The following is a 25,248-nucleotide window of genomic DNA, read 5'->3' as shown; positions in this document are numbered from 1 at the left end:
CAGCATTGCTGAGTATTTTCTCCTTAAAACTGCAGTGAACCAAAGACAGAATATTTGCATATTAAATGAGGCAAGGGTGGTGAGTTACATTCAAGCTATTTTAAGGCATGAAGAATTTTTTTCAAGGAAAAAACTTTTAAATATATTTCATTTTGGTGATCAAAGATGAGTTTTAAGGGATACAATTATTGACTACAGACCAGGGGGACTTTAAGTAAACTACTCAAGAAACTTTGGCGGCGTTGGGCCTTTATTATAAAAAGCTCTAAACAGTAATGGTAAAACTGTAGATAATGATTTAAATTACCCAAAAAAGCCTTTTTAACTTTCATTCTAACAAAGAGCTTTTCCACCTACTTAACCTCAAAAATCACCTCGATTCTTCATTTCTTCATCTCCTCAGTTTGCTTTGTCGTCTTTAACGGCGGCGAATCCTTCAAACAAAGCTCATGTCAAGCGGTTTGACTCTATAATGATGCTCCGGCACTTATCAGAAGCGGCCGGGAGGAAATTGCATTAGCCGCGTATGAGGCATGTCAGCCGGTCACCCCGGCGCTCGGGCCCTGTGAATAATAGCGCCTCTGTCAGCCCTGGCAGGAGGATAAATAGCAAAGTACAGTACAGATAACACTACAGCAGGCGAACACAAAGCATATGAGGCAGCTTTAATGCGACTCTCACAGGCCACACATTTATTAGACTGTCACTGAAGAACCCGCGACCCAACCAACAGGTCACACAACTACACCAGAACATATGTGCGATTTATACAAATATGGATAACACTTTACAATAGTTAACATGAACTAAGAATGAACAATACTTCAGCATTTATTAATCTTAGGTATTCATTTCAACATTTACTAATACGTTATTAAAATCAAAGGTTGTATTTGTTAACATTAGTTAATGCACCGTGAACTAACATGAACAGCTGTATTTTGACTAACTAACATTAACAAAGATTAATAAATACTGTATTGCTCATTGTTAGTTTATGTTAGTTAATACATAATGAACCTTATTGTAGTGTTGCCAAAATATGTAATAATGAAATTAAATAAAATACCATTAATTTATTATTTTTAGAGATATAACTATAATAAATATGGTGATTTGGCAGAAAATATTATTAAAATGGCATTTTTTTGTAAGGAATACACATTTTTTTATTTCTCAATCTGTTAGTTTTATTGTATATATGGCAATCTGCATCATGACAAAGTCAGCTTGTCAGCCTTGTCCTAAAGTTCCTCCATTCATACGTGCGGTCAATGAGGATCAGAATACTAGAATGATCCTAGCGTTCAGACATCTAAACCTCGGGAGTCTCATCTGTCCGCGTTCAGGGCATCAAACTCCTGCAGTAATATGAGGACGTTGTCAGTGAACTGGTCTCTGGGCTTGTCGGATCCGCTCAGTGTCACGGGAAGAAGCTGCGGATGTGGCGGCTCGTACGTTACAGGACAGAACAGCTCGTTCAGAGTGAACCAGCACATATCAGCGTCCAGATCCATCAGGCACCGGAAAACACTGCGGACAAACACATGATAACACAACTGTTAGGGTGATTCATACTGTTAAAGCAGAGTATGGGAGTGTGTATAACAGCACATGGTGAACTGGAACATGAACAAGTCAAGTTTCAGCTTAAAGAGATAGTTCAGCCAAAAATGACAATTCTGTCATCATTTACTCACCCGGAAGTTCTTCTAACCCTGTATAAGTATCATTCTGTTGAACACGAAAGATATTTTGAACAGTGTTGGTAACCAGACAGTTGATGGGCCCCATTGACTTCCATGGAAATGTTGGCAATTGTCTTGTTATCAACATTCTTAAACATAAAATATTCATACAGGTTTGGAAAAACTTGAGGGTGAGTAAAAGATGACAGAACTTTGGGTGAACTATCTCTTTAACTATTCCTCTTTAAATTAATATCTTGACAAAAGTGTAACCTTGTTTTTGGACTGTCAATACCGAAATCTAAAGCCATGTTCAAAAAAAAAAAAAAAAAAAAAAAAAAAAAAAGATTTGTTACTAATAAAATTTGTGGAAAAATAAGTGATTTTTTTTCTTCAAAAATTCAAGAAAAGAAATTTAAGAATAAAAGTTTGTGTTTTGGAAAATTCACTTATTTTTTTCCACAAATTTTATTCTTAAATTTCTTACATTTTTTTATTTAAAATTTGTACAAAATAAGTGCATTTCACTGATATAAATTTCACTTATAATTCAATTTTTTATTATATATTTATTTTTTGTTATTATTTTTTAATTCCACTTATATTTTTTTAATTATATAATATATATTTTTATATATAAAACAATTTAAGTCAAAATTATTTATTTGTTTGAAAATGTGTGTGTATAACATTCTATTAAAATATAGTTGCTAATATTTTATATATACTAAACATATCTGTCAGGCCGATTAATCAATTTGGCTATATTTGCCATATATATAAAACAAATTTGTGTTTTTTAGTTTTTTCACCCTGATGCGGATAATTTCAGAATAGTCAAATGAATTGGTCAGACAGATATATTAATCTAATCTCAATATGACCAAATATTATAATAAATTAATAGATTGATTTATTGCTATTTGATAAATCACTACAGCTGACAGCAGAAATTAATATACAACCACAAAATTAATATTAAATATTAATTCAATATTAATAATCAAATTGTTTTGATTTTAGTCTGTGCAAGTTCCTGAAACTAAAAAAAAAAAAGAAAAGATTAAACCCTCTTTAATAAAGGAAGAAGTTCCAGTTTAGCGCTGGGTTGGGCTTTACCTGAGACACGCCTCCTGCAGTTTGATTGGCTGTCGGCAGCTCAGGTACAGAAGACAAGCCTCACACACTCGATCCAGATCCGCCTCCACTGCAAACAGACATTCAGAAGAAAGATTATCTTCAAACTCCAACAGGAATGAGAATATCAGTATCAAAATCAGCTATAAATATTAAAATATAACAGACACTAAATAGTGAAATAACAAACAATTGAAGACATTTGCTAGAGTTCAGATCTATCTGAGACATGTACACTATTATAGATTTGTTCTAATTCTCAGGAAAGCTTCATGTATGTCTCGGTGACTCGAAACTCAGCAGAAATGCAGTGAACGAACGCCTGCGTCATAATGGCCACAGATGTTCTATTATAATCTAATAGTCTCCATGGCAGCATTATCCTAATTAATTAATTAAGCAGCGTGATGTAGAGCCTCATTACTCTAGAAAAATGGAGGTGAATGCGGAGGGACGGCGAGACCAGAGAAATGAGGGATGGAGGGAGAATAATAAAAAGGGAATATATGTGTGTGTGTGTGTGTGTGTGTGTGTGTGTGTGTGTGAGAGAGAGAGAGAGAGACAGAGAGAGAGAGAGACAGCACTAAAACCAACTGGGAAATAAACAGCATGACCTCTCGTCTGTCTGTCTGTCTCTCAGGTGTCTCACATAACCATGGTAACTCTATCAGTATTCAGTATTCCCTCCACACACACACACACACACACACACACACACACACACACACACACTAACTCAATCACACCATCCTGCACAATCACAATCGCACAAATATTTTTCTCTCCACATGGCAGCTCGATCAAACGACAAATCACTTCAGCGTTTCTCAAACCATTGGGTTTGCTTTGCAAATCCCTTATACGTCACTATTACAGATGCACGAATTAAACTTGAGACTGATAACTGATATTTTAGTCGATATTTGTTTTTTCAAAGAGCACTTGTACATGCATCAAGGCTTATGCCGCAGCAACATGTAAGGTTTTTCCATTTCGCCCCTGCGTTCCATCAGAAACCCCTCAGAGATGAGAAACAACTGATAGGAGAGAACTGAAATCCCCTCCGAGCTTCTCCTGAGGAACGAGCAGAGCAACGCATGATGGTGTCTGTCAGAGAAGCTCTGGGGTTTCAGATGGAGCTGTGATGTGACATCAGCAGGAACACGACTTCATCGTGAACACTGAGATTGACTTTGACATGTTCACTGCAGCCGTGGCGAAACACTGACGCGAGTCTGCCATCTAGTGCTCGCGGCGCGCTCGCAGATGCATGATGTTATTGTGTGCATCATTCATGAGTTAAGAGCCTTTAAAAATATGGTTACCTTTTCTGCTGATGCAACTACAGAGAGCCTAAGGAGACATGTTAATAGAATATATATATATATATATATATTACACAAAAAATTGCTCACAAAAAATCTGCATTCCCCTCACTCTTTAAAAATAAAGGTTCTTTATAGTGGAAAAAATGTCATTAACAAAAAAGTTTCTTTTTAGAGCTGTTCACTAAAAGGTTTACAAAAAAAGTGAATAAAAAAACATATAGCATTCGCTTGTAATTTTTTAACAATTTCTTTCATATTTATATATAAAAATTATGAATTATTTTTGTTAAATGAGGTGAAAAAAATATATAATTTATTTGTTTGAAAATGTGTGTATAACATTTTATATAATTACCATTATATTAAATTATAATTGCTAATATTTTATATATACCAACTTATCTGTCAGTCCGATTAATAAACTTAGCTATATTTGCCGTAAATATTTTATTATATATATATATGAAGAGTTCAGATGCAAAAGCCTCTAAGTGCAAAAGCCTCAAATTACCTATTAATTGTCATTTAAGTGAAATTACTGAACTTAAATGTACGAGCTTTATAAAAATGATCATTCTAGAAGAAAATTTCAGATGGCACTTAGAGGCTTTTGCATCTGAACTCTTCATATATATATATATAATTTTATTTTTTCAAAGCCGATCATTTCAAAATAGTCTAATTAATTAATTAGTTTGATTTATTGCTATGTGATAAATCACTACAGCTGACAGAAAGAAAGGTTCTTGGTTCTTTTTAGAAGTGTTCACTGAAAGGTTCTTCAGGGAACCCAAAATGGTTCTTCTATTACATCACTGCAAAAAAAACTTTTTGGAAGGAATGCTGAGAAACTTTGAGTTTGCGCACACATTTTGTGTTCTCTCTCAAAATCATTGTAATAGAGTTTTTCCTTCTTGTTCTTTTTTAGCATTCTCATCACTGGTTTAGTGAGATAAAGCAAAGTTACCTGGGGAAATCAAAACTTTGAGATATAATTTTTTTCCACTGCCAAGACCTCTTTAGAGGTTTCTGTATGTAACCAAGGTCATGCAGGCAATGAAAAATAATATTAAAATTAAATATCAAAGCTCACTTTAAATGCTAAACAAGTTCCCATCATACTTTTTCTAGCTGATTATCCTCTTTCAGACATTCAGCACATTAATGAAAGTAGATGCGTTTTATGTTCTTAGGCTGATTCGGGCAGATTATGTTACAAATGAACAGTTAAACTTAATATATAAATGATATACATGATAGGTTTTAAATGTTTTTTAGGACTGAGTGTTGCATTTTAAGCTATAATACCGTACAGTACCGTATTCATACATTTATGTGATTTGTTATGATGCTGACGCTGCACTTCCATTAAACTACAATTATAATTGTACACAGCCATGTACTTGTACATCACATTTTAATTTGACCTAATATATTTTAATGTGGGACAAACAATGCAACAATTCGCTGAATCTTAGCTTTTTAACCTTAGCATTGGAGATAAAGTAATGTTTTTGTTTAAGCATGTTTTCAATTTTTTGTTACACATATTAAACAATAACTGGCAGACCTGCAATACTGTCACAGTCCTACATTTACATTTAGTCATTTAGCAGACGCTTTTGTCCAAAGCGACTAACAAATTAGGACTAAATTAAGCGAGTCATCATGAAGAGGCAAGAAACAACGCAAGAAGTGCTCAAAATACGAAGTTCAGGCATTATTCAGAGTAGCATAAGCCTGATAAGCGAGGATTTAAAGGAAAAAGTCCCCCTGTTGATTATATCTATAGTTTCATTGATGTTGACAGTAATACAGTAGACACTGATGTCCTCCAGACTTACTGAGGTCCAGTGAGACACACAGAGGTCCGAGACCCTGCAGCACAGCGAGCTGGAGTTTGTACGCCAGTGTGTGTGTGTATGCGGGCCCGGAGCGAGCGCTGATCTCCGCCTGCTTCATCAGAGAGGAGGTGAGACGGGGAAGAACCTCTTTAGACACGCGCTTCCTGAGGAAATCTCCACACGACTGCCCAAGAACACACAGCACCTGAGAGAGAGATTCATGGAGGAACTGATGATCTATAGTAGTATTCCAGTTAATATGCACTAACGTTCAAAGATTTGGAGACTACGTTTTTTTTATGCTTTTCAAAGAAGAAATGTTTATAGGTTGCATATTCGATCATATTGTGAAATATTATTACAATTTAAAATAGCTGTTTTCTACGGAAGAGGATTAGGACCAAGCAATGATAAAAAAATAAAAACATCTCGAGATTAAAGTCATTATAATGCAAGAAAAAAAAAGTTGAAATACAATCTTGAGAATAAACTCATTTTAATCTAAAGACTTTAATCTCGAAATGGTTTTATTTTTTTATTATTGCTTGGCCCTAATCCTCTTCCGTAGTTTCCTTGTGAATATATTGTAAAATGTAATTTATTCCTGTGAATTTTCAGCATCATTACTCCAGTCTTCAGAGTCACATGATCCTTCTAATATTCTGATTTGCTGCTCAAGAAACTTTTACTATAATCAATGTTGAAAAATATTGAGCTGCTGATTCTTTGATGAATGGAAAGTTCAAAAGAATAGATGATAGAATAGTCAATGCAACAATATCCAACTACAGTTTTTACACACTTTTACATCCATTTAGTTTCAGATCTAGTCATCTTAGTTCGCTAGTAATTTGTCATTTTGTTTTGACCTATGCATTTGCAAATCATAAAACTAAAAGATCCTATAGAAATATACATGACTTTTAATGTTTCATTCATTTCCATGGCCTTTTAAAACACCATTTTTAAAACGCATAGTCATAGTTTCCTAAATGTTGTGTAGCTGTGTGGATGGAAGGACAGGGTCTCACCTTGAATGCTCGTGGTACAGCGAGAGGGTCATCGTCGGTGAGACGGTGGAGGAGAGCAGGCCAGCACCGGTGCACCATGGGAAGAAGCTCGTCCTCTCGCTCACATAAAACGCACACACACAGCTCCAGGATGTCCAACACCTGTAAAGGCACATGCACATTTTACTAGTCAAGTGCTCGTCTCAAGGGAAACGGGCCTGCAGCGATGCAAGTATTTTAACATTTTAAAAACTGATTTTACAACCTTGAGTCGGGTTCTCAGGTTGGAGTCGGAGAGCAGGTGAATGCATCGCTCCATCACGTCTTTTGCAATCTGGATATGAAGAGGAAGCTCTTTTTTCTCAGCAGGACCTTCCATGTCCTCATCAGAAGCAGACGCTGGTGGAGGAGCGTCTGGACAGGTGATGAAAATAAAATTAGAAAATCGAATTGGCCATTTTACGTCGCCTTAGGAAAGTTCAATGTGCATTAGACTAGTCTGGCCCCTGTGAACATATAATCATGCAAACACAAACAGCTGAAGCCATAATAACAGATCATTCAGGGAATTCTGACTCTGTGTGGTGTTGGCTTAATGATCAGAAACCTGAGCCCAGAGTTGAAAGTCTCAGCATGAGGATGATTAAAGATGCTGGAGTGATCATAATTCTGCTCTATTATTACATCTCTACCCTTATGCAAAGCACTTACTGCAGCTTGTTCCAGGAGAAGTGACTACCCCTGTTTCAGGTCTGCAGTTATGAAGAAACCTTCAGAAGAAGGAGCGCAACTGTTCTAATCGCTTATACTGGATCAATACTGTCATCTGCTGTGCAAGAATTAAATTACAAGCAGGAACTGTAAAGCGTGATTATAACAGAATGTTGCAAGGTGATAGCCATCTTCTTCTGGGTGGTTGCTATGGCGTTGCTATGTGGTTGGTAGGATGTTCTGAATGGGTTTTTTACGTAGGGGTAATCGCAATATATCGCAATACAAAAACGCAACAATATGTATCGTGGATAGTGACAATCTGTATTGTGTATAGTTCACCCAAAATGAAAATGACTGTGTGAGAAAAATTTTAAGTTAACTACATTAAACTACTATGTAATGTTGAATATAATGTATAATGATGAAATGGGGGAATATTTGTGGGTTCTGATAATGCCAAATTTCTTATGTCACCAGTAAAAAGTGGCCTACATTATTATCAGTGTCAGACTGCAAGCATATCTGTCTAAAATAATTCTGTATTTTCAGCTTCAGAATCATGAATATTTTTATTCTGGTGTCACTATTGTCTTGTGCATTGGGTTACCAGCACCAAGCCCATGCCAATTGATTTCCACACCAAATGTAATATCAAATTTAGCATTTTAATCAACAGTACAGTTTTTGTGAACCTTTAACCATACGTCTTTTAGGGCATTACTTAACTTACTGGTCCAAGTAAACAGCTCACAAGTTTCTGTGATATTTTGGTCTCTAGATATCAGGGGTCTGCAGCATTCTGCCAAATTGAAGAATTTGCTCCCTTTTAGTTCAAGAGTGTAAATTTGAATTGAATTGGCCACACCCCACTAGAAGTTTAAGTAGAATTCAAATTTGAATGACAGAAATTACTGAACTGCATTTCAAAGCAAGTCAACACAGATAACACATCCTGGGAAATAACGGTCCGAAAAAGTCTCATTAAATATTGGGAAGTATACAAGTAAACAGAAATTTCTCAATTCAGGTTCGAATGGACAACAACCCTGCTAGATTTGGCTGAATTCCCAGTTTTATCATCCAGGTAATTATGATTGCTTAGAAAGGTAACAGCATTTACATTGAAGTTTAACTCAAAGTTAGGGGTGCAGAACAAACATAAGTAAATCAAAATTACAAACCTAGTTCATTAGGATCTTCCTCCTCTACCCCAATGCCTTCAGCAAGCTCCTTCTGCTTCTTATAGTCGAGGAGAAACTGCCTCAAGTTCACACACTCTTTATTCTGGGTGTCTTTGCTGGATGGCTTCTGGTGTCCCATAGTAGCTGGGAACCATCTCACTGTGGTAAAACACATTTGTCTTTTTTAAACTCCAAAGAGTACATATTGCAACTAATACATAATAGTAGGATTGTTCCAACCCTCTGACTAAAACAATTTATTTTATTTTTTAAGAATTTTTTATTTCATTGCAATGGTACGAAACTTGTCAAAGGCGTTGGCACTTGCTAAATAGTATTTTTGTGCATTTTTTATAACAAAACGAGATCAAACTTAAGTCTGTGCTCTAAAGCATTTAAGATTTACGACAGTTTAAGTTGGAAATTTAATTTTCAAGTCTTTGCTCAAAAAAATTAATAATTGGATTATAAATACAGCGTACATATAATTTAGTATTAAAAAAAAATCCCCCCAAAATACAAAATATTAATCAATATCAAACTAAAATATTGTACATTCATTTCATTGAAAATAAAATAAAAAATTCGGTCATTTTTGACTGACACGCGAAGAGCACCAGAGGGGTAAGTAAGTAAATTTAAGTAAGACTCACCAAGTGCCTTCATGAGTAAGTGCAGCACACTACAGAACTGTGGCGTTTTCTGGTCATAGCTGAGATCAAGTGCCGTTAGCACGTCCTGCACCACATCGGCCACTAGAGGCAGCAGACTGGCATCCGAGTGAGTGAACATGACCGCAAGAACTCTCGGAGCGTGAGGGTGAATGCTGGGTCTGCCGAGGTTTAGAGAAACGTCATTGAGGAGGTAGTCTGCATTCTTGATGACCAGCTCCTTGGGAGAACTGTAATCGCAAGCCTTGCAGAGGTCGCACATTGCGTTGAAAGCCGCTTGGCTGACGAGAAGCGACTCATCTCCGGCCTTCTCCAGTACAGGGTATAGGGATGTCATGAGAAGCAGACGGAAATCAGTGCCTAAAGCCAGGGCGAAGCCTCCGATACCCTCCAGCTGGATACAGATTTGCCAGATGTTGCCGTTGAGTTGGTGGAGCGTTGGGGTTTTGGATGCTGGAAGCAGTTGGAGACCATTTTGTTCTGGATAACTGGACACTAAGGAGGTTGTAGTCTCAAGTTTCCCTTCCAAGGCCTCTGAGACTGTAGGGAGATGCCAGTTGCTCAAACTGATGTACTCCTCGATGATAGACATGACTGAAGATTTCAAGTCTTCTTGATTTGTTCTAGACTGGTTTATTCCTGAACTATCAATCCTAGAGTTGTCCGTCTCTACGCCAATGCCTGCAGCACCAACAATTACCTCATTGAGGACCAAAGCAGCTTGCTTTCTGTAAACCGAGGACTCCTTGTACAATTCCATAAAACGGTCAACAAGAAGGTAGAGGTTTCCGTAGTATCCCAACATGCGGCAGATCTTCCCGAGCGCTGAGAATATCCTTTCGTCTGTGAAGTAGAGGAAATATTTCCTCTGGGATGGGACTTGGTGCACATCAGGTCCCAGGTCTGTTGAAGACTTAAGAGTTCTCTCCTCAATGATTTTCACATCCGTAACGTCAAGCTCCATCACCTGCATCAATGCTTTGGAGATACGCTCAAGATGGACTGATGACCTTAGTACTGCATCAACTTTAGGTCCCAGAATCTTGAGGTACCCAAGGAACACGTTAAGGACAAAGAGCTTGCGTTGGTCATCAGACGTTCTCATGAGTCGAGGTAAGGATGACGCCAAGCTGTGGAGGTTTTCAGAAAGAACGTCTGTAAAGTCCTGTCCGCCATTGGTTTGACCTTTTTGTGCAATTTCATTCAATGCAGCATTGCACCTGCTCTTAACCTCAGGCTCCTCGTCGTTGATGGCACCTACCAATGCTTCCAGTAGAGGACCAACACATTCACCCACAGACTGGCTGCACTGAGAAAGGAGAAGATGGGATAGATTGACCAACTCAAGCCTGATTCTCCAGTGCGGGTGGGAAGAAGTGCAAGAAATTATCTTTTGTAAGACTATGGCAAGGCGCTGGGAAGTGGCTTTGCGCCAAGATGGAGTCCTCTTCACAACCAGCTCCTCAACCTTCCCCAGATCCCCAGCTGCCCTGTCAATGTCTGTCTTCTGAAGCTGCTCATCAGCCATTACCAGACCTACCGCTTTGTACCAAACCCTCATGGCCTTCATCGTGACTGCATGGCCTTGTCTTATGTCTCCGCTTATTACCTCACTCAGGGCTCGAGAAATACCAGGCAAAAATGTGGCGAGGGCACGTCCAAGAAGATACCTCTCGTTTTGCCCTGGCTCAATGTGTTCCTCCTTGCAGTTGCATTGTAGAAATAAAGAAAGGAGACATTTAAGTGAAGCCAATTGAACTCCCCTTGCCTTTTCATGCTCTGCAAGTGCCAGAAGTAGCGACACGGCTGCTCCAAGTCCGGGCAACATGCTTGGCTCGTAGAGTTTAAAAACAATGTCACCGTAGGCCGAGTGCAAGAGGGTGTCCAGGCATCTGAGGACGGCCAGCTTTAGCTCCTCGGAGGACATGGCGGGCTTTCCCGGGTCTTTTGGGGAACAAAGACAAAGGCACAACTCAGAGAAAAGATCCCGAAGAGAATCCCAACTCTGTACGCATGTGTTCTCCAGCACATACGTCATGGTTTCCATGACCGCCTCAATAAACCCCTCCCGCTTGGAGCCAGGGGTTTTGAGGACAAATCTGAGGGGAAACAGTACATAGTCCTGGAGCTGTTGGAGAGCTCCATCGCTTATACCCCGGAGATTGGCGCTAAGAGCTTCTACGTTCGCGGATGTTGGTTCTTTGGTCAGGAGGACACATGATGGGCGGAGATATGCAAATGCAATCTTTGGGTCTTCGATCTGATGTTCAGCCATTCTCCATGTATGGAATATGAGATCTGCAAAGGAAGATTATAAAAGTCATCATGAGGGAATTTATGACAAAGAGAAAAGTTATTTCAATATTATGCCTGCTAAAGACTGCTTTCGGCAATCCTATAAGATAATTACAAAACACACTCTACAACATGGATCTAATAAACTTGGGTACGATATGTATATAGACTGTACGATGATGAAACCTATTGAATAGTAGGTTAGTATAGAAGAATAAAACGTCATTAGCATGTGCTACTGGTAATAGAGCAAGATGCACCACACTTTGGCAATTGTGGTTTTATGTGCGATGAAAAAAAGAGGAGGAAGCGAAAGAGGAGAATATGGACGCGGCCATTTCTAGGGAAAAGAGGCCAACTTGGCATGTGTTGCAAATGGAGCTTGAAGTAAGTAGTTTTAAGTTTTAGCGCCATGTCGCGTTGATCAAAACACCATTTCATGTTGGATTTTTATTGGCTAGTCAGTAGACGTAGGTCATACAGCTGCAAACACACTATCCTGATTATGCAAAATTTCTGACACCTTCTGAAAATTGTCGCAAGACCATGACAAAGGTCTACATCAAACCTCGATGTAGATCCAACGTTTAGGAGACACAACCACAGAAATCACCACGATTGGTCATCTTTCATCTGGGACAGCCCAAAATCGTGCAATGTGTATCGGGCATTGAAATTATGCAGTGGGGACTTAACAGTTTGCTTTTCTGACCTATGACTTTCAGAACATATCCAAAACAATAGTTAGAAATATTAATTGATTTTACAAATCATATGGCAATTAAACAAAGTATTAATTAGCATCAGTTAGCATTCATTGACTGATTTCTTGAAGATACATTTTGGTTATATAGTCTAGCAAATGCAAACAAACAGGCAAAAAGAAAGAGAGAGAGAGAGATAGAGAGAGAGAGAGAGAGAGAGAGAGAGAGAGAGAGAGAGAGAGAGAGAGAGAGAGAAAAGTTTGACAATTAGCCTACCAACTATAAATCACATTAGCCTAAAACGTGCAATTTCCTGTATATCATATTTGTTTGTGTGTGCATGATTAATAAAATGATGCATAATCAGCATATTTAAACCTTGAAGCTGTTAAGTGCAATGCAACTTGTCTAATGGTCAAGTTTAATTTTAATATGAGTAAAGGAAAAAAAAAACATATTGAATATTTATTTACAGCCCCTCCCCTGAAAATCCCCATAATACTTACTCCGTGTGGTTCAGTCCAGCGAAGTCATGTCAGCAGCAGCAGCAGCACATATGCAGTTTCAAGCTTTTAACATGACATTCAACTCCTGTTTCATTTTTATTAAAGATAAAATTACCATATCAGTCCATATAGAGAAAAATAATCCTCTATACCTGCTATCAAACAAAGGCTGGGACTCATAAACCCCTTTTGTAAGAAACAAAAACAGACATCACTTGCGAATTATTGCTATTTCTATTCAGAGCGACACAACTATTGAAGTGAAGAATACAGTGCTGTACAAGACACATCCAGCATGATGTCGCGTCCCAATGACGTCACGCGCGCGACGCTCGTTTGTTTATCAACCCAACTTGCAACAAAATCCCATCGTGTTCAAACATTCTCCAAAAGTTTCGAGGAATATATACAGAGGTTTGTACCTTATTAACTCGATTTATTAATATTTTGACTTAAACTACCCTTCTAATCCGCGGTAGCTGGTATTTGAGGGGTTTCCGCGTGTGTTGTGCCATATTGAAGTTAAATCCAGATTAGCCAACTAAAACTGCTGACAGGTGAGAATGTATTTACCTTTATTTTTAGCTGTTGGCTTGATTAGTTTCTGTAATCTGCTTAATTTGCTTTTTCTGTATTGATCTTGCTTATTGCATGTCTCAGAAATGATGCATTACAACTAATCAATAACTCGGGACTATGCATGGAGTTCAAACTCTCTAATATCTCATTTATTAATCACACACACATATGCAACCAGACTGTATCGTTATATATACACGATGTTTTACTATATGAGGTTATTTTTAAAAGAACAAATTCTCCATGTGGTCTCTCTAATACAAGTAGGTCATGAATCCTGCATGCATATTAATGATTTAAAATTAATCTAAAAGCTTTTAGTAGTAGTTTAAGATGGTGTATAGTATATTACACCACAATATTTCACGTCAAATACATGCATAATGTGTATGTATGAGATTAGGTGACTGATAGAATTTAACATTATTATTGCATTTTTATTTAATATCAAGCTTCTAGATTAAAATGCATGTAACCGTATGAGAGAATGTGTATATTTTAGCACCATTTTAAACATTTTTCCCAGTAGTCCATTTTAAATGGCCCTGCAGTAAAAGTAAATAAAAATGCAAATGTTCCTTGTCTAAGTAATAATATAATGTAATGTAATATAATAAAAGAATTAGACAAAAGTTTTATTTTTAAAGTAGTTTCAGATGCAGAATAACAAACATTTATCAGTGTCCTTTATGACATATCAAACCAACTACCCATATTCTTTATATATTATATTATAATGAATATTAGGGTCCACCTTTTCCCACGAGCTGCATGTTTTGGCGACAACATTAGAGTAGGTAAAATGCATCTGTGTGGCAGGAGGAGCCCTGTTTCTAACCTGACGTGTTTCCTCAGGGTTGTTTGGAGAGAGAGAGAGCGATCAGCATGTCGTCGTTCTCCGAGTCCGCGCTGGAGAAGAAGCTGTCTGAACTGAGTAACTCGCAGCAGAGCGTTCAGACTCTGTCTCTGTGGATCATTCATCACCGCAAACATTCATCGCTCATCGTGCGTGTGTGGCACAGAGAGCTGAAGAAAGGTACGAGACCGTGTCACTGCTGTCAGCTGCGGTTTCAGGCTCACAGTGAGGCTGTGTTCACACTTGGCATGTGTGGTGCGTTTGCTCTGTTAGTGAAGTGTGAACGCTGCCATCTGAACCCTGGTGCCACCAAACAAGCGCACTGAGAAGCTGAAAACGTGTTTTGGGGTATAATACTTGAGGTTCGGTTCATTTGGTCCGGACAAAAAAAAAAAAAAAAAATTAGTCCTGATCCGCTTAGCGTTCACATTTGCATTTTTAACACCGAACCTAAAAACACAGAACCTAAAGATACTGAACCTAATTGCTTAGGGATACTGTATGTTCACAACCTGATTGATTGGCTTTTATTACATATATTTTGTGACTGAATTAACCAAACATCCAGAGCAATGCTGTGTTCTGGGATAAATGAGCTTGCTGTATGTGTGTAGCTACATATGATGGTATTTTGACAATCTGAGAACTTGTGAAGAGCTTATAAAATGTGTAAAGGAGTCAAAACAGCGTCCGTCACACACACACACACACACACACACACACACACACACACACACACACACACACACACACACACACACACACAGATCTGCTGTGAGGAGACCTGGTTCTGATGCCTATACTGAACTGTGATGGGCAACATCACGACTATGACGAGAAAAAAAAACTCTTTGTAGGGTCGCATCTTCCTGTTTTTGGTTTGTTTACATGTCTTTGGTCTGTGTTGCGTTCATATGTCACTGGAATCGCACCAGAGATGGTTTGGAAGTGGACTGAGACCCATCTTGTTTGTTTGGTGGCACCAGGGTTTGGATGTCAGCGTTGACATTTACTCAAATGAACCGCACTAACAGAGCAATCAAACCAGAGTTTGTTTTAATCGAATCAAACATGCCAAGTGTGAACCTCAGTTTGCTTCCAAACCAACTCTGATGCGGTTTGAATGAAATATGTACGCAAGATGGACCAAAAACTTGTAAACGGACCAAAAACAGGAGGTGATGTCACAGGATGCGACTCTAAAAAAGGACAAAACTATTTTTCTCTCATCATAGTCGTGATGGTGCCCATCACAGTTCAGTACCAGCATCAGAACCGCGTCTCCTCACAGCAGATCTGAGTGTGTGTGTGTGTGTGTGTGTGTGACGGAGGGATTCCTGATGCTTTTTTGACTCTTTTACACAATTTAAAAGTTCTTCACAAGTTCTCAGCTGGTCAATATACCATCATATGTTGCTACACACATACAGCAAGCGCATTTTGCCCTGAATACAGCATTGTTTGGGATCTTCTGTACGTTTCATCTCAAAATATTCATAGAAAAAGCCAATCAGTCAGGTTGTGAACGTATCTCTATGCCTTTAGGTTCGGTGTTAAAATGCAAATGTGAACGCTAAGCGGACCAGGACTAAATTTGTTTTGGTCTGGCCAAAGAAACCAAGCGAACCGAATCACAAGTGTGAACACAGCCTAAGACCAAACCTTGACTGTCTGAGTTTAGTTTGCACAAGTCATCATCTTGTTTGTGTAGACAATGGTTAGGCTTCAAAAATGACTGAAATGCTCAAACATTTAAACTGAAACGTTTTAAAGTTAATGATGATTAAATGGAATAAAATGTGTTTGTTGTTCAGCTAAAAGAAACAGGAAGTTGACGTTCCTGTATCTGGCTAATGACGTGATTCAGAACAGTAAGAAAAAGGGTCCTGAGTTCACCAAAGACTTCGAAGGCGTCCTGGTGGATGCCTGCTCACACGTGGCCAGGTAAGCTCCCCTTCACATGTGCTTCACGCGTTCATCGGCAGGGTTTTGTCCTTTCTCATGTGTGCTGTGTGTGTTTCTCTGGCAGAGATGGAGATGACGGTGGAAAGAAGCACATGGAGAGGTTGCTGAATATCTGGCAGGAGCGAAGCCTCTACCGTCCAGACTTCATCCAGCAGCTCAAACTGGCCATCGAGGACTCGGACAGTCCCAAACACAAGCCCACAGGTCAGAGTAACACCAGCACACTGCAAAATACACAGCATAGACTGTGTACTGCCAAACATTTGACTGGAAGTGTTTGTTTAGTGTGTCATGCTACCCATAATACTTTGAAGTATGTGCATTGTGCTCATTGCATTATGCAAATGTCCCCTTTCTCCCAGATTTGTTTATCGGTTTTTAAGCACAAAAAAAAATGATAACAGCAACAAAGCATAGAAAAATCCAATATCCAAAATGTTCACAGTGCATTTAATCATGGTTATTTGTGTCTGTCTTAACGTCTGACAGTCTAGTCAAATGAGTCAAAAAGATTAATACTGCATCCGAAATCGAATACTTCCTTATTATATAATCGTATGCGAAAAACAGTGCGCCAACATATGTCTGAATTCATACGCTGCGTCCCAAATCACATACTATCCGTCCTAAATAGTATTCAAAGTTAGAATCAGAGTGTCACAAATCATATTATAGTGTGCTGGATGGGTATTTTGCACTTTTTTGTGCGTAAAACCAATTAAACCTGGGAGAAAAATAAAATGTGCATACTGTGCACAATATACACACTGCAGAAATGATGTATGCATCACTAAACAGACTAAAGTTTTTATCTCTCATGATCTTGAAGATGTTTTCATCTGAAAGTTTTTGCTAAAATAATTGAAATTAGCTTTGAATTTCATTAAAATCTAGAATTGTTTTAAAAGCATGATGCTTTTACGTGCTCATCACGTTCTTCCTGTAATGGTTCTTTAAAAGTATCCCAGGATGCACCTGGTGCAGTTATTTGACGAGCAGAGCTGCAATCTAGACAGAAGAAGAAGAAGCTCAAATATGAGAGAGATTTTATTTCTGTCACTACATCATGTGTTTCATCACTGCACTATTATTCTAACACTCTAAAACAGTCTGAATAAAGGGTGAGTGTGTGTGAAGTAACGGCTGCATGCTCTTTTGTGGCAGATGATAGGAAAAACTTGAAGAGAAGCTACCAGAAGGTGCAGGAGGAAGAGGAGGAGGAAGATGATGATTACAGAGTTCAGTACTCTCCTCATGAGACGGACGCAGCCGCTCCACAGCTGGTATGATTTACACCGACTCAAAGAAACATGAGTCTAACCAGGGTTTGAAATGGACACCAAATGCGGGTTAAAATCCACTGTGGCGGGTAACTCTGGCAAATCACCAGACAATTTGGCGTTACTTATTATATTTACTCACTTTGCTGGGGAAGTTTGTGTAAGCAAATCTGCACAGATTTATAGCAAATACTCAACTCGAGTCATCATGATATATTAAACACAGTGTATTTGCACAGAATCTGCTCATATAGGACTTACTTAAACATGACCTTTACGATACAACAAATAACGGCACGCTTGTTCATTTGCATTGAAGCAATAGCGAAGATTAAAAAGCTTTTGGTTAACAGAAAAGACATTTTTTATGTTCTTTGTACTGTATTAATTCTGTTCACTGAAAATTTATGGTGATGAGGATGAAAGAGGAAGGAGGAGACGGCTGGATGACGGGATTTAGTTTGAATAAGAAATGAGAAATTAATGTATAAAATCCAAATTATAGCCTGTAAATCCAGACCTAAATCTAAAAGATTAATGGTCTAGCGTCGACTAATGAAAATCGGCCAGCTCGAGGGGCGGCACCAAGCATGCATTTGAAAATCTCACTGCACGCAATTGGATAACACTACGACCAATCACAACCATAAACCCCATACGCTTAGCTACCAGTGGAGCTAACTGGTGGATTAGACTCTTGCCGTATCCGGTCGGCAAAACAGCAAAAGCGTCCTTCTTGCAAAGGAAGGATTCGAGCGCCGTCTTCTGTTCCTCTTTTAGATAAAAAGCCAAAGTCTAACTCGCTCACTGTAGCGGCCAAAGCCGTTTCAAACATTCATTCATAGGCATCTCGCAATGTTTACTAATGACTTCGACGTCACAGTGCTGTCGTCATCTCGCCTCTGGCTCGCATATATCAGATAACCCGATGTGATTGGTGCAGCTCAGATAGAGGGGCATATTTAATGAGCATAAACTCACTGAGCAAATTCAACTTGTGCTCTCGTGAGAACTCTGGATTACCAAGGTATCCAAATTATATATATATATTTATATATATATATTTCTTTTCTCTTTTTTGGCTGGTAGAAGTGTTGAATGGCCAGTAACTTAAAATTTTGTAGCCAAATTGGCCAGTGAGGGAAAAAGTTACAGTAATTTCAACCCCTGATTCTAACCCTTGATTCTTTGATCAATTATGGGAAAAAATAATATAATTATGGTATTTGTTTCCACTATTATTATTGCGATGATGCCATTCTGATCAGATTTTAGAGCTGCGTCTCTCCAGATTAGTGGAGATGAGTGTGATTGATTGTGATGAATGTCCTGATCCCGCAGACGGAGGATCTGGTGAAAGCGCTGCAGGATCTAGAGAACGCGGCATCTGGAGACGCGGCCGTGAGACAGAAGATCGCATCACTTCCACAGGAAGTGCAGGACGTTTCCCTTCTAGAGAAGATCACAGGTGAGTCCTCACGGGTCAACATGTTAGGGTGCATTCACCCAGAATTCCCTTGTTTTCCATGTAAACGTATTAAAAGTAGGGGTGTAACGATACACGTATTCGCATTGAACCGTTCGAAGAGAGGCTTTCGGTTCAGAACGCATTACAAACTTGAAAATGTTGTTCCTACACAGCACTAAGAGATCCAGTAAAGAAAGCTTTTGAATTCAAGACTGAAGTAATAACATCGCTGCGAGATCTAGTGAGAAACATTCACATTTCTGTATTAATGGATCGGCGCTGACGTGGAAACCAGGAGAAACATTGTGCCATGAATGAACTAGTTATAGGCTTTAAGTCCACAGATCAGCAACATTCACCATGGCTTTACTGTAGTGACACTCACTGTGACCATGGAAGTCTGGCAGGAATAGTACAGTGCCTCAAGTACGTCACACATCTTTTTCCAGCACTTCAAAACTCAAATAATAATCATATTTAAATTTAATTTTTAATGTGATGACCAAAACATTGTTTGTTCATCCTTCAAAGATTTCCCCCATTTATAAAACTAAAAGTTTCAAGATGTAGGAAAACTCATACTTATTTAAAAATACTTTTTCTTTTAATAAATATATTTTTTTTTAAATCAAGGAAATTTCTCTGGCATTTCTTTCTTTATGCTGGATCGAAAATGTACCGAACCGTGAATTTTGTGAACCGTTACACCCCTGATTAAAAGGATAGTTTACCCAAAAATGAAAATGCTGTCAGTAATTACTCTCCCTCATGTGATTCCAAATCCAACCCCGTAACACCTTCGTTCATCTTCAGAACACAAATTAAGATATTTTTTGATGAAATCTGAGAGCTTTCTGTCCCTCCATTGACAGCAACGTCAGTGCAACTTTCAACTCTCAGAAAGTTAGTAAAGACATTGTTAAAATAGTCCATGTGACTCCAGTGGCTCAACCTTAATGTTATGAAGCGACGAGAATACTTTTTGTGTGCAAAAACAACTTTATTCAACAATCTCTTCTCTTCTGGGTTCTCCGTCAAAATGGCGCTTCATTAGCTTGAATGAAGTCTATATGCTTCATAGAGAGAGCTATAATAATATACATCACCCTTTTTCTTTCCATTTGCTCTGTTTTTTTCAAACACTGAACTTCAAACTCGTTGACTCCACTTTGTTCGTTCTTGAATTGAACTTTTGCCTGTTTGGTGATTAGATTAACGGTAGCGCTTTATTTTACAGTCCTGTTCCCCATGGACATACTGTGTACTTATAGTTATTACAATAATTGGGTACTAACCCTCAACCTAACCTTAACCAATGCAGGTATCTTATATAACGCAGTACTTTCTTAGCTAAGTACACGTACTGTAAAATAAAGTGCAACCAGATTAAGTGTTTTGGACTGGCGCTTTGAACTGAATGTGACGCGTCCGGTGTGAAACCTGTCAGTTGTCCTAGCCGTGACCCGTCCTGTGTTTAATCGCCCCTTTTTCAAGCATTCGCTTTGTCCAAAGAAAGGGAACCGTGTAAAGAACTAACATTAAAGATCAAAGTAAACACACAGATCATTGACAAATATCTTTTCTTGTAAGATGTGTGGTGTAATCGGTACACTGCAAAAAATTTAGTTTTTTTGTCTCGTTTTCAGTCCAAATATCAAAAAATTCTTAAATCAAGATGCCTTTACTAGATGAGTAAAATGACATCAGATATTATGTCCTGTTTTCTGGGGGAATTAATCAAAATGAAGTTGATGCTAAAAAAAAGCTAAATAATCTGCCAATGGTGTCAGAAAAATAATGTTAATTCAAACCGAAACAAGATATTATTCTGACCCCATTGGCAGATCATTCTGCTTGTTTTAAGCAAAAACTCACTTCATTTTTATTTATTTTCCCAGAAAACAAGACTTAATATCTCATGTCATTTTACTGCTTCAGTAAATGGATCTTGATTTAAGAAATGTTTGATATTTGGACTGGAAACAAGACAGAAATACTAAGTAAGAAAAGCATTTTCTGCAGTGTAACGCCGGTGTAGTCACAGGTGTAATATTAATCGTTGGGTAAATTCCCTCACGATTCACCCCTAGTTCTGCGTGAACGGTCCCTGACTCTGACTGATGAAACCCTCCTGTGCTCTGCAGATAAACAGGCGGCAGATAAGCTGTCGAAGACGGTGGACGAGGCTTGTCTTCTGCTGGCCGAGTATAACGGACGGCTGGCCGCAGAGCTGGAGGACCGCAGACAGCTGGCCCGAATGCTCACAGAATACATCCAGAGCCAGAAGGAGGCGCTCAACGAGAGGGAGAAGAAACTCGAGGTACCAGAGACACTCATAAATGATTTAAGGAAAAACACTGTGCCTTTCTTTCTCAAACCAGTGTGATTTTCTTTCTTCCATGGGAGAAGTTCTGCTGAATATCAGAGCTGGTCCTGTGATTATTTTATTTTTTTAACCTTCCAGCTTCAAAAATAGACAAAATAATAATATAAAAGTAGTCCATATGACTTATGTGCTATATTCCAAGCTTTTTGAAGTCATCCAATATATTTGTGTGACAAAAAGACCAACATTAAATCATTATTCACTGATAAATCTGCCCTCTGCCTTTTTTTCTTCTTCTAATTTTGCTTGATTTCTAAATTTGGTTTTAATTCCTCACACAAAAACTGGTTTCAGAAGACTTTGAATATAGCGACATGTCATATGTACAACTTTTATGATACTTTTGAAATTCTTATGGTACTTTTTCTCATTTTTGGAGCTTGAAAACAAGTTCTGATATTCTGTAACGCTTTTTTTTTGTGTGTTTCATGGATGAAAGCAAGTCAAATGTGTTTGCAAAGACATTTTTGGTTTTATGCATTAATTAATTTTCCTTTAAGTGTTTCTGAAAAACACTACCATTCAAAAGTATGAGGTTTGTAAGATATTTAACTTAATATTGAACTTACCAAGTTCTTACTCATACTTACCAAGGCTGCATTGATTTAATAATATAATGTAATATTGAGAAAATATTATTACAACAGACTGAAGACTAGTGTGAATTCCAACGTGATGCTTTAGTTTTAACAGTGAAAGAGTGGATAGCGAAACGTTTAATATTTGGCTACTGTTTTACAATATAAATATTATGACTGAGCGTAATATCCAGTGACTCAAACTATTCAGCTTTAAAAAAAAATTTAAATAATCACTGTATTAAATTGAAAATATGCTATAATTTACATGATTCATGTAATTCATAACTAAATGTGATGAGACAAGAAACGTTTTGTGATTTCAAAGTATTAGACATACGAATAAGAGTGAATGTGTGCATATTTTAAAAAATACATATTTAAAGTATACATATACAAAATATAGTAGTAGTGGTGTTTATTTATCCCTGTAGGGAAAGTAGTTTTGCAGCAAGCTCACACAGACATCACAGTTGGCATATACAAACAATAATTTAAAGCAAATAAATCTAATTTAGGATAACCAGACCAGCTGACCATCAATCAACACTAGAAGAAGAATTTTAAAATCTAATATGCATATTTTATTATTTGCAAATAGTTTTAATTGATAACTTCATAACCACAATTAGATCTAAACTGCTTTTATCATTCTTATTTTTTTACTCTTTATTCCCTTAAATCCCTTTTAATACATTATTTATTTAATTTCTTTCAATAAAAAAAGGACCATTTCCTTCCAATTGACCATTTACAAAGACGCTATGTCCGACAAGTCACGCCGCTCTCACGTCACACCATGTTCTCACGCAGTGAAAAACACATCGTGGAGCAGAGAGGACACAACACACTGACAGACAGGACAGACCAGCTTAATTTTGATATGAAACAAAGTCTCAACTTTCAAATTTGGACATTTTTGAAAGAAATTTAAACAATAAATACCATTTTGTGGCTCTTTAATGTGTCTGACAGATGATGATCGCTGTAGAGCCTCTTAAAGTTGCTCGTGAACTGATCATCTCTTCCTTCTAGTTCATTTATAGTATCAAATAAACATGAATGAACATAAGGAGTGTTTTTTTAGACGTCAGTACACTCCGCTTTTCAAGTTCAAATCCTCCAACGTTAATCTACTAACTCTCCTGACTGCTTTGTCGGACAAAATGGCGGATTATGATTGGTCAGATCGCTTGTCAATCAAACTCCCTGCGAAGGGTCAATTACAGCCTTAGTTTGAATAGTAGTGAACTTTGTCTGATCCATTCATTGATTGATTGATTTATCATTTCAGGAATACAAGCAGAAACTGGCTCGTGTCACACAAGTGCGGAAGGAGCTCAAGTCGCACATCCAGAGTCTCCCGGATCTGTCTCTCCTCCCGAACGTCACCGGCGGCCTCGCACCCCTGCCGTCTGCCGGAGACCTGTTTTCCACTGACTGAGCGCCGCTATCAGACTCAAGTCCTCTAAGACACTGGCTTCCTCCTGACCCACGGAAACACCAGAGGAGAGCAGAGCGACTGACCAAGATCCTTCGCCCACTTTTGTATTTCAGTAGTTCTCATGCCAGCCAACAAGGTTACGAAACCTCAGAGATCAAACCCACCAGTCGACCCGTCACTAAACCGGACTCAGAGTGTGGAGATTTTGTTTTGGTGTGACTTTGCTGTGGAAAGCAACCCTCTTTTGCTTTTGTCTTATACCTGTAGGTTTTTAGTTTTAATGCTCCAAGTACAATTTTGCTTCATTTTGGTTTTGGAAGAGACTAAACATGAGGATTCGATTTTAAAGCCCTCACTGCGATAGACTGAGTTCATTAAATCAAGAGAAATTAATTAGGAAACTCATGCTCATCATCAAACTGATATATTTTGGTTACAAACTTGATCTGTTCTTCTTCAAATGATTATTTTGCTGAGAAATACAACAGATGTGCTGATATTTGTGGAAAAAATACAGTGTGATCCCATTGTCTTCTATAGTCACTGTATGTTTACAGTGTCTCTCATTAAATGACCGAACACATTCAACAACTAAAGGCATTTTGATACGAGTGAATTCTTGAGATTTAAAATGACTGGATTGCTGTATTATCAGATGGGCGTGTAAATCATTCTGTGTGAAGAGTCTATAAAATATAAACTGGCCAAACATATGTTTAGATTCCTAGACATTACAACAAGCTGAAAGTCTTTGAAACACAGGCTTTATATTTATACAAACATAAACACACACACATACAGTATGTGTGTGTATTGTATCATCTTTGTTCACTAATTCAAACCTGACACACTGTTGAGCTGAGAAGCCATTTTGTCTACATTAACACCCATGTCAAGCCTAGATAAAATGTTGCAAAAATCCTGCCATTTATTTTATTTTCTGGACCCAGTTTGGTTAAAAGACACAGGCAGCATTAAGATGTTTAACACAACATGGATTGCTACTTAAGCATAAAGAATAAATTAATTCTCTTGGTAATATTTTGTTTGCAAATTCTTTATTCAGAGTCAACACGTGAATTACACGCCAGAAATCATGGAGGGTTTCAGCAGTAATCTTGGTACAGGAAACATCCAGGTTTTAATCTGAAGGAAGGTTTGCGCCTCACACAGAAAACACCCAGGGTTGAGGAGCTCTGACTCACTCTGTATCATAATCATAGACTAAAAAATTTCATCATGCTATGGAGGCTGGCTGAACTTTAGTAGCCTACCGGCTCTCGCTATCGGTCTAAACCAATCAGATTCAGCTAGAATACATGTATGCAAATTATTTATTAAGAGTCAACATGTGAGTTGTTGTCCTTTCATGCAAATGAGGGGAAACATCCACCACAACTGAATACAGAATATGTATTAAGACTTGAAATGCTTACAATACACGATGAACAATACAAAATAGAACATTCAGTGTTAAACCACCAGTGATAGTTTTTGGTCAGCGGTCCATAACGGGACTTGATTTGTCATGACACCGGCTTCTTTACATTACTCTAGCGGTTTTAATTTGCACGTTTGAAATCATCAACACAACCAGTTCAACAGTCTCACATG

The 25,248-nt window shown here is 38.0% G+C and overlaps 2 protein-coding genes across 3 annotated transcripts; one reads left to right on the top strand and one right to left on the bottom strand.

Moving 5' to 3' along the window:
* Window positions 1-1,150: 1,150 nt before the first annotated feature.
* Window positions 1,151-13,397, bottom strand: tti1 (TELO2 interacting protein 1). Its single transcript, XM_081387478.1, has 8 exons — window positions 13,079-13,397; window positions 9,556-11,871; window positions 8,903-9,061; window positions 7,273-7,421; window positions 7,029-7,169; window positions 5,998-6,202; window positions 2,808-2,895; window positions 1,151-1,533 (listed from the first exon to the last, which is right to left on the bottom strand). Exons 2-8 carry the CDS (start codon window positions 11,846-11,848, stop codon window positions 1,332-1,334), a joined length of 3,237 nt encoding a protein of 1,078 aa, XP_081243604.1. The 5' UTR covers window positions 11,849-11,871; window positions 13,079-13,397; the 3' UTR covers window positions 1,151-1,331.
* On the top strand, window positions 13,325-24,671 carry rprd1b (regulation of nuclear pre-mRNA domain containing 1B). Of its 2 annotated transcripts, none has more exons than XM_081387480.1 (8): window positions 13,325-13,492; window positions 14,513-14,693; window positions 16,328-16,457; window positions 16,543-16,682; window positions 17,643-17,761; window positions 19,100-19,226; window positions 21,371-21,546; window positions 23,485-24,671. In XM_081387480.1, the coding sequence occupies exons 2-8, from the start codon at window positions 14,543-14,545 to the stop codon at window positions 23,632-23,634; spliced, it is 993 nt and encodes a 330-aa protein (XP_081243606.1). In that variant the 5' UTR covers window positions 13,325-13,492; window positions 14,513-14,542; the 3' UTR covers window positions 23,635-24,671. The 2 variants fall into 2 exon arrangements, with proteins under 2 accessions (XP_081243606.1, XP_081243605.1); XM_081387479.1 differs by having other exon boundaries at window positions 13,365-13,635.
* Window positions 24,672-25,248: the final 577 nt, after the last annotated feature.

The sequence above is a fragment of the Scardinius erythrophthalmus genome (genome assembly GCF_964197995.2).
Source record: "Scardinius erythrophthalmus genome assembly, chromosome: 15".
NCBI classification, from domain to species: Eukaryota; Metazoa; Chordata; class Actinopteri; order Cypriniformes; family Leuciscidae; genus Scardinius; species Scardinius erythrophthalmus.
Note: the sequence above shows the minus strand (reverse complement) of the source record. Positions and strands in the feature narration are given on the sequence as shown.